Genomic DNA, 10,252 nt, shown 5'->3' on the forward strand with positions numbered 1-10,252 from the left:
AACCTATTGCTTTTGTTTTATAGTTAGTTTTCACATTCACTGTCATCATAGGAATCTCTATCACTGTCACCAACATCAACAATTAGTTCTTCTGTTTGTCGGTCTATTACTTGCTCACTGATCCCTATTTTTAAATATTTAATCTACGCCCCTGATAGGAATACTGAAGAAAGAGGGCTGCAATCTTTATACCTTAAACTGCCTACTTTTGCCACCGCGGGCTATGAATTTTGTAAATAAATTTAATTATAAAGATATTTTTTCATTTTTTTGTTTTTTTTTTGTTAATAATTTCTGTGATATTTTTCCAATGCGAACACTAGACGTTTTTCCCTTTTTTTAATTACAATTTCTCGGTTCAATTAAATAACTATTAACTATAATTAGTGAAAAATATTAAAATCAGTTTCAAAACGTATCGGAACTACAAAGGTATTACTTACTTCGTCTATTTACAAAAATGAATGCTTATTATGAATATTTTGAATTGCATTTTACTTTTGCACAAAATCATATGTATTTTAATTGCACTTTTCCTAATACGAAATTTTCATGTCATTAAAACGGTTTCCTTTTGTTTAAAGGTTGCATATATATCCATACAAAGCTTTCAGTAATTATTCATTCGAATGAATTTTCCTGTCTCAGTAACTATAGGGGTGATTGGCTTGGTTTACATTATACACAATACCCTTTTGAATATTATTTATCATAGTGCCCTTGTCAGTAGCAGACGTTTCCAGGTAACTTATTAGTGATAAATAAATGATCGGTCGTGAAATATACTATATGCTCATATATATACGTAGATAACGAAAAATTAGGATAATTTCTAATACTTATGGGTAGTTTGTCATGAAAATGTTCTTTAGAAATCTTAAAGTATACTTTCTTCAAAAATTGTGACAAAAAACCATAGGTAGGTACAATTAAAGTTACTGATATTAGATTGTAATTACTTCCTTCTTCTAAAAAACTATATTATTAATGTTCTTTTTTGTCCAAAGAGAGTTCTTGTTTTTTTGATAACTAATTCCTCAGTTTTAATGTTTTAATTTTGATAATTCAAAGAGTTATCCCAAAAATAGATCATATCGCCTATTTTCTTACACTCAAATTTTGTATTAACTAAGAACTAAATGATTATCAATTATGAGAGGCCTACACTTTAGTGCAAATACGGAGTGTAGGGCGGATGCCCTTTTTCCACTCCTTACAGGAATCGTTGGGATGGGTGGGTGGTTGTGGTGGGAAGAATGGACCAAGGCAGTCGTAGTACTTATGACAACAATGGATAAACATTCGAATGCTAGTTTTTCCAGAATGTTAGCCAAAATTTATTTGTCTATTACAAATCAAAATAAAAAAGCCTTTTTTGGTTATTGATCCTAAAGAAAACAGTTTATTCTCTTTACCGGTTAGTTTTTTCAAAAGGTCTCATAATACTTATCACCAGTGGTATTGTTACTGGAGATTTAACAATAAGGAATTATTTTTTAATTATACGGTAGGTAAATCTATATAGTTTAACAATCGCTTTATTTGCGCTTTGGTGACTATAAAAACAGTGTAATAACAGCATTTTTCACATAGCTAATATCAATCAATTTTCAAAACGCTTTATAGGAGTATAGCAGTAAGATCTGAATAAATAAATTTCAACATTATTTTAAACTTCTTCAACCAATGTGCTCGTGAAACACATCCTAACTCAATTCTTACATCCTTGAACCATATGAATTACGATTGAAAAAAATCGGAGGTTAGGCAAAATTGTAGGTCTAAATCGCATGCACTGACTTTCTGTCACTTTTTCTTTTGAAAATTAAGCTCATCATCATGATAAGGCCATCAATCCAAAGATTGACCGATGAGCATGTGCCAATTTTCCTTCTAATCCTGATTCAATCTTCGAATTTCGTTAAAACTGGAATAGTCAACATCACTAATCATTTGCATACACTAACGTAATTTAGATTTTCCTTCGCGTTTCTTTATTCTTAGGATATGTGTGTTTTAAAAAATGTTTGAAACAATATTTTATAGATTTCCTAAATAGCCTCGGAATTACACACATTTCCTAGGAATTGTATACAATTCCTATATGTCATACATTTCCGGTAGCATATGTACCCACTTTGTTTTACGTCTACACCGCTTTTCCATCCTAATAACTTATCAGGCTTCCTGGATACCTATCTAAAAATCGGCGACTTTTTTAATTATATAAATTGTTTATTTTTCTATTAAGTAAGTACTAAAATACCTAGTGCCGTGTCACACATCCATCTGAGTTACTAATGTTATTTAGAATTTTATAAAGTAGCTAGTAATTTTATCATTTTTTATTGTCATGATTAAGATAAATTTTGTATCTGACTAATCATAATACATATAGTACCTAAACACAACAAGGTATGAAACACGTACAATATATAGGTAGATAAAGATATGTGACTTGCAAAAAAGTCAAACATAAAACTATAAAACTACTCACTCTATCTACCAGTTGTCATGCTGATATCGTAGTGAGCTAGTCCTATTATAATACATAGGTATATCTGTCTACATATCTGATTGTGAGTGAACTTAACCGTATTTCTATTACATATTACATATTGCTATTACGTATAACTAAAGGTAATTTTTATATCAATTAATTATGAAGTCAAGTCCATCTTCAACTGTTTGACTTAAACAGAGTTCTAATTACAATAGGAAGAAAATCTTATATGAACGAATATAACACAAAATGCGTATTGTTCTTTTTTTACTTTTATTCGCTCATGCAAATATGTATTCTTCCGAAATTTATGGTTATAAATCAAACTAATTGTAAGTGTTCGTCATAAAATAAATTAATATTTGATTAAAACAGGTATAATTGATAGTTGAATAATTTAGTAGATAAATCTAAGACCGCCGCTTGGATCAAAATCCCCTTTGAGCAGAAGAAAATAATTTGTAAAAAAAAGATATTTCATTCGATACTCCATTTGGGCTGCTGTCAATGAGTGCGGTACCCAGAACGTGCAAACTTTTTTAACTATATAATGAGCATGTAAACTAGTGTGAATTGATGGTACACTCATCTTCAAGATTGCTAAGTATTTTTTAATGATATCTCAAGGTCTAGTCGAAGACATATTAGGAGCAGAAACAGGAGTTGAGAGGAGTAGAGGTAGACCTAGATTAGATTACTGTTCGCAAATAGTTAAGGATGTGGGTTGTTCTAGTTTTGGGGAAATGCGAAGATTATTTCAGGATAGGGAAGAATGGAGATGCGTGTCCAACCAGTCTCAGGACTGAGGACCTAATGATGATAATCTCAAAACTTTGCTGGTGCCATACGTACATATATATTTTCCAAAATTACCTATTTACCTACTTCAAAATGTCACTATTCTGTCACGAACGATTTTGTAATTTTTTTGCTTTGTCATATTTAAAAAAAAGAAACTTCAAACACTTATTCTACGTAACTTTTATTAATCAGAGTTTTCTTTTGACTAAAAAAAATACAAAATTAAGTACCATCAAAAAGAAAATAAACCAGCCGATTTTCGTAAACAGAGTTTTATAAATTTTCTCGGTTACATTTGACTATTGTGCGATCGTATTCGATCGTTAGATCATCATATTTCAAGGATTAACGTTTGATTCCAGTGGTAATGAGGCCGATTGCGAGGTGCCATCAGATGATTCAGTCAAAATTGACGGAAGGAACAAGTTGGTAGTATGGTGTCGATGTCATTATTATCCTTACGAGGTCACAGCGAGTCGGCAAAGAAAAAAGAAGAGCCGCTCCTGTAGGACAAAAATTAAACGGGAGAAACCCTTCAAATATGAACGGTGAGTCCTTGTACATTTTTTTATGCAATTTCCACAGCTGTCAAATACAGAAGTTTTCAAAGGATATTTATATACTAAAACTTGCGCTCGTTTTATCGGTATTTGATATGAGTTGATAGAGAGAAAAAGCAGATGTAGTCCTAGATTGCGATTTAGATCTTATTATTAGATATCATCATACCACAGTCAGTCTAAGTAATGCCCATTGGGAATATATAGATAATTTTTAGGTAGTAGTAACCCACAGTAATTATTTCACAAGGTAGATTATCCAGGTTAGAGGAATAGTAAACTTGAAACTAAATACAATGGTCATATTTATTAAACAAAATAGAAGCTAATGTTTCAACTAAAAATTTTTTAGCAAAAGCTCTCCAATGGTTTCGACCGGGGAGAATAAATTTTCTAGTTAAGATGTAATTATTTAAAATCTTAAGAAGTTTATGTTAAAACAAGTAAATGTTTAGGAAACTATGTTAGAATTATAGCGATAGGTGCATCACTAAAAAAATAGGTCAATTTATTCACCATGGTGCTTTGATTTTCGCAAAACGTATGTATATTGGTCAAACAGATACATTCCGTTGAAATAGAATAAAAGAACATAGAAAAGTTAAAATAAAAACACTATGTGCTAAGCAGTAGGGTCAATTTAGAAAAACAAGGTCAATAACATAAGAGAACCCCTTTTAAGTTCTTACTACCACTGACAGCGTACTTGTTCTTGCTTATCTAAAGCTAATACGCCTGTACCAAAGTACCAAATATATGCTTATCAGGGGTTTAGAAAAAATGGCCCAACAACAATCACAAAACACCGATATTTATTGCACTAAACATTCGTTTTCATTGGTGTAGGGAGACCTAGTATGATTAAAGTGCTGGTAACATTATAGGAGATTTCCATAATGTGCAGATTTTGCCGTAGATCGAAAAGGAGTATAAAACAAATCGTTGTATGGTGAAAGACATGTGGAAGAAAATAATAAAATAATCCTCTTTCAATCCAATAATTTAAAGCGAAATAAATTGATTCGATCATTGATGGATCACAAATGTTTTATATGAAAAGTAAAATTAAAATAGACATCAAATTTTCACAGGTTTTTCCGACAAAATAATCAGTAGAAGTTAATATATGCGTTGCTTAAAAGTTTTGGTGGATTCGCTGGGTCACTTAACTATCTTCATTATCGTTAACAAGAATTAAACCTATACATTTCTGTTTGTATTAGGATTTAATTTGTTTCACAATAAGAACTTCGAAGTTTTTGTGTATTTGTGTCAAATATTAGCATATTGTTGCTATTTTTACATTTGGTTCTGATTTTCTGTTAGTTCTTGTTATTTTCATTTTCATCGAGTTGCAGGTGCAATGGGGCAGTTCTTATTTTACTATCTCAGACTACCAATAATATGTTTCAAATTTCATTACATCTAACATACTTAAGTAATTCATTATTTGTTTGAGGAATGGTGATATGACTTTTAATATCTGGGTTAGTTTTAATTTACGAATATTAAAAAGGAAATAGCATCAACGTTTAGTTTTTGAGTAATTTACGACTTTATTCGAAAATATTTTTCGATGACTTCCACTTTATACACAACTTAAGTGTGAAATCCATTAGTTGGAACAATCACAAAAGCTTTCATTTTAATAAATTATTAGACAGTAAGCGCCCTAAGGAATATTATATCTACACACGAATATTTACCTTGTAGTAAACCTCGAAGGAGTTCTCTATTGGGGGTAAACACACTGATTGAATTAGTAATGTACGGGTAAGGCAATGCGTTTACCGAACATGAAGTTGCACGTCTCTCTGAAAATATTAGCCGCTTTTCTAAAAACTGTTTTAAAGAAACCGAAATCTCAAAATTGTTTGAATAAAGTGTAACACCTACCAAAACATTTACATTGAATTGATCATAAGCTAATATTCGCATTTCCCCAAAACTAGAACAACCCACATCCTTAACTATTTGCGAACAGTAATCTAATTTAGGTCTACCTCTACCCCCCCTAACTCCTGTTTCTGCCTCTAATATGTCTCTGACTAGACCTTCNCCCATAACGTAAATAAATTAATTTTGAACATGGGAGTTATTTTTGGGGGGCTAATAGAAAAATAAAAAAAAAATTTTTGCAAACTGTACCGTGTGACATATAAAACGAAGAGGGTTGTTGTAAGGGTCTCAAACATATTTTTTTTGTAATTTTAAAATGATAATTGACCAGTCCCCTCCCCCTCGCCCTTATCTCCGAAACTACTGAATCTAAAATTTAAAAAAAAAATACGGAAAATAGTTCTTTATTTATAGATTGCTGGAATGTTAATAAGAATCTATCTACATTTGTAGTTTAAATGTATAGGAAAACATGTTTGTTTTTAACTGCAATGTGATTGGTTCTCGGATTAGGGTTCCGCACGTCCGAATGAAAAACAGAACCCTTATAGAACCACTCGTGTGTCTGTCGGTCTATTTTTAAACATTAATAAGAATTAATATTCCACTCTCTAGAGATTCCTGACAAGTCTGACAGGAGCAACAATTTTTGCTCATTAATTTGGGTATTAATCTGTAGAGGGTTGCATATTAATTCACATTAATGTTTCAAAATAATTAAACATCAAACTCTTTGTATCTTTCACTGTTTGCGTTAAATGTTTTAATTTAATTGTAGGTGGTTCATATTTTTTTTCAGACTATATAAGACTTTCAAAGACTCGAAATACGTGTACATGCTATTGGAAGCATGTTTGGGGGGTGAAGTGTGGACCATACTCCGCGACAGGGGTTGTTTCGATGAGCCTACGACCCGTTTCATCACAGCCTGTGTTGTAGAAGCTTTCGACTATTTACACACACGCGGCATTATCTACAGAGATCTGAAGCCGGAAAATCTCCTATTGGACGCGCAGGGATACGTGAAGATCTGCGACTTTGGTTTCTCGAAACGTTTAGGATACAGCAGCAAGACGTGGACGTTTTGTGGTACGCCTGAATACGTTGCGCCGGAAACCATTTTGAATAAGGGTCACGACAGGGCTGTTGATTACTGGGCTTTGGGAATATTGATGTTCGAGTTGATGACTGGAAGGTAAGTCCATTTCAAACGTAACTTTTTGGGGTTGTGGCAAAATGGAACACTTTTACGTAATCATATTCATTTAGATGAAGTTATACGGGGTCTGTTCAAAAAGTATCGCGAATTTTCGATTATTTTGTAGCGTTATGTTGGTACTCATGTCTCTCATCTTATACCAACAAGTTCGGCTATGTTGAATGTTCAGTTAATTTGACAGCTGCTTTGCTTGCACGTGTTTTGGCTCGTCTTGGATTTTTGCCTATTCTAAAAATTGGATCAAATTTGCTCTAGAGGGTTATAACTGGTGACGAATCTTGGGTTTATCGTCATAACGTGGAAACCAAAGCTCAATCATCCCATTGGAAGCTGCGGCACGAGCCAAGACCGAAAAAAGCGCGCCAAGTTAGGTCGATTGTGGAAGTTTTCTTACAGTTTTCTTCGATTGCAGGAGCGTGGTGCATCATGAGTTCTTGCCACTGGGTAATACGGTCAATAAGGGATATTACCTTCACAATTTGCGCAAGAAGAACAAAAATTGGCTTTTGCACAATGATAACGCTCTTGGTTACACATCGTTGCTTGTGCTCAAAGTTTTGGCCAAAAACTACACACGCCGCACCCACCGTATTCCTCAGATCTGGCCCAGTGTGACATTTTCTTGTTCCCGAAACTGAAGAGGCCCATGAAATGACATCGTTACTCTACGATTCAGGAGACAGAGACGTCCTCGAAGGAGGAACTGAACAAGATCACAAAAAAATGATTTTTTGAAGTGCTTCGAAGATTAGAAAAAACGTTGGCACAAGTGTATAATATCTAGTGGGGATTACTTTGAAGAGGACAAAATAGATATTCATTAATAAATAAATCATTTTTGGAAAAACACAAAATTCAGTTAGATTCCATGTTTCAAGGAATTGCGTACGTACTTTGAATTTGACTTAAAAAAGTACAGTTTGTACGTAAACAAGGTTAAAGAGTTAAGTGTTAGCGGAAGATCAAAAAGTTAGAATCTTAGAGTTGGCAGTAAGTTATGTCAGTTAAATAATGTTTACAAGAGCAAGTTTCATGTAAATACAAACGTCAGCCCACCTCGTCAATTAAGCTTCAGTAGTATATAAGGACTGTTAAGGTGGAATTTGTTCCAGAACTACAATAAAAACTTTTCTCAATGGCACTAGTCGTTAAAAGTTTCCTCCTCAGTTTAATTAAATCCAATATGACTGCATTTTTCGCTCAGCATGACCCTCTTTCTTTCCCATCGCGGAGGAACGTGGACAAGCGTAGATAGGACGCAAGGCCGAAGATATTTAGTTACTTCGTTAACTGTTCAACTACCACGTAGTAAAGCCAAGATGCCATTAAAACTTCCCTTTCCACCGTTTTTCAACGAAACGTTCGCACCTCGATCAATTTTTCTTCTTTATATTTACAGAAGTGAAAACTTTTTCAAATAAATTTTCGGTCTAACTCCGGGAACGTTTAAAATGCGATCAGGTAGAATCAGAAAACTGCTCTTTATACAACGGAAAAAGTTGGTATTGAAAGAAATTTAAATCACAAAGCTTTTGAAGAACTCTCCGCATTATCAAAACAATGAACTGTTTGTACATATATTGAAACGACAAAAGCCTACTGCTAACTTTTACCGAAAGTTTTTGTTAAACCGGTTTGTTTGTATCTTCCAAAAAATCTAGGAAATAGACATAAAGTTTTCTTTTAAGTATCAAATCTTTCTTTGAAGGTTAATCTTCAAAACAAACGGAACAACAAGAAGAAACAGTTGATTCAACAAAACTTCCGCTGTTTTAATATTTAAACTAATTAATGGAAATGATCTATGTTTGCCTTAAATTGAGAGAAATAGTTATTGACAATACTTGTCCACTTCAGTCAATAATTGTGAATAACTAAAGAAAAACAAGTCTTCCTTCTTTGCGTCAAAGGAATTCTCTTTTGTTTAAACATCCTTTTTCGCCAGAAGAGTCTCCGGGGAAATATAAGGAAATTTCGGTAAAAAAAGTAGTAATTTTTGCTGGTTAGCTCTCTGCCGCGGTAACATGAGATAAGGAAGTTCGTTCCAATAGGGAATTTTTATGTAGGTAATGAAAACTGAACTTTTTCACGTATATATATACGCACTTACATTTCAACAAAATCCATTGGGATTTTTTGTGATTATCTGACGATTAAGGAACTGTGAAGAACCTTGGATAATCAGAACAGCACACATAATGTACTAGCTATATTCGTCATTACAAAAAGGGTTATTACTTTAGATCACAAAATGGATAGGTCACACCAAGGTAAACTTCAAATGTTTTCGTACCTATACATATTTGAGATAAAGGTACTGAAATATTTGGTCATAACGAGGATCCTCAGCTTATAGGTTCTTTATTCTCCGGAATAAATTTCACATTTAATTAAGGCGAAAAGAGAAAAGGTCCCAAAATTAGCTGTTTATTTTACAAATGACACCTCATTGCCCGAAAGCTGATGAAGTTGAAATTAATAATTTTTGCATAATTTCCTTTATTGCTTGACGAAGAGGGACCATTAGGAGTGAAAACAAGTCGGTCAACGCAGAGGGCAAACTAACAATAAAGAGCAGCTATGAATATTTAATGAAAAAAGGGAACAATTACGGAAGGACGAAAGAGAATAAAGAGGTAAAAATGAGGCTTTAGTGAAATAGGACAAGGATTGCAACTTGGTCCAATTCATTTAGAGTCCCAATGGGTTTTACCCTTTAAACTTTTCAAATACGAAACTCTCGGAAGCAGAGCTTTTCGGGTGAAATCTGTATAATATACTTTTTATTGTTTCACGATGAAGGAGGATTTATGATGCCAGAGTTTCCTAACATATTATTAAAATGTAGAAGTTGGAGAGAGTAATATTTCTTACTACCTGGTAATAATAACTTTAATTTTTTCTCAAAAATAAAACATCTTTTTGTAATTTAAGGATGTTTTTTGGGAGGTATGTTAAAGTGCTATGAGACAAATAAAAATTTGGAAGAACGTTCCTCTTTCAGTTCTACAACTCCTGTAAAAATTACAAATCGATCCACTAAACCGTTAAAAAGTTATTGAAATTTTAAAAAATTGTAATTTTATACGTCAAAAAGCTACCAGAAATTTCAAACTTTTATAATAAATAACTTGAACTCTGGAAAATCACTTTAGCGTAAGGTTATTCAAATTCACTAAATGGTTATCGAGGAAAAAATGAAAAATTAGCTGAAAATCTCGTTTTTACTTGATAATATAATGATAATATTTATAATTGTCTGAAATAAAT

General features: G+C 32.8%; 2 protein-coding genes across 2 annotated transcripts in view; both read left to right on the forward strand.

Moving 5' to 3' along the window:
* LOC108743355 (cGMP-dependent protein kinase, isozyme 1-like) overlaps nt 1-3,852 on the forward strand; it is a 31,800-nt gene extending 27,948 nt beyond the window's left edge. The window contains exon 11 of the mRNA XM_025980968.1: nt 3,667-3,852. The gene's annotated coding sequence lies outside the window, so the exon portion shown is untranslated. The remainder of the gene's footprint in view (nt 1-3,666) is intronic.
* A 2,698-nt stretch (nt 3,853-6,550) lies between these two features.
* On the forward strand, nt 6,551-7,741 carry LOC112906589 (cGMP-dependent protein kinase 1-like). Its single transcript, XM_025980967.1, has 2 exons — nt 6,551-6,958; nt 7,395-7,741. The coding sequence occupies exons 1-2, from the start codon at nt 6,600-6,602 to the stop codon at nt 7,618-7,620; spliced, it is 585 nt and encodes a 194-aa protein (XP_025836752.1). The 5' UTR covers nt 6,551-6,599; the 3' UTR covers nt 7,621-7,741.
* The last annotated feature ends 2,511 nt before the right edge of the window (nt 7,742-10,252 follow it).

This window comes from Agrilus planipennis, unplaced genomic scaffold, assembly GCF_000699045.2.
Source record: "Agrilus planipennis isolate EAB-ADULT unplaced genomic scaffold, Apla_2.0 scaffold2, whole genome shotgun sequence".
Lineage (NCBI taxonomy): Eukaryota > Metazoa > Arthropoda > Insecta > Coleoptera > Buprestidae > Agrilus > Agrilus planipennis.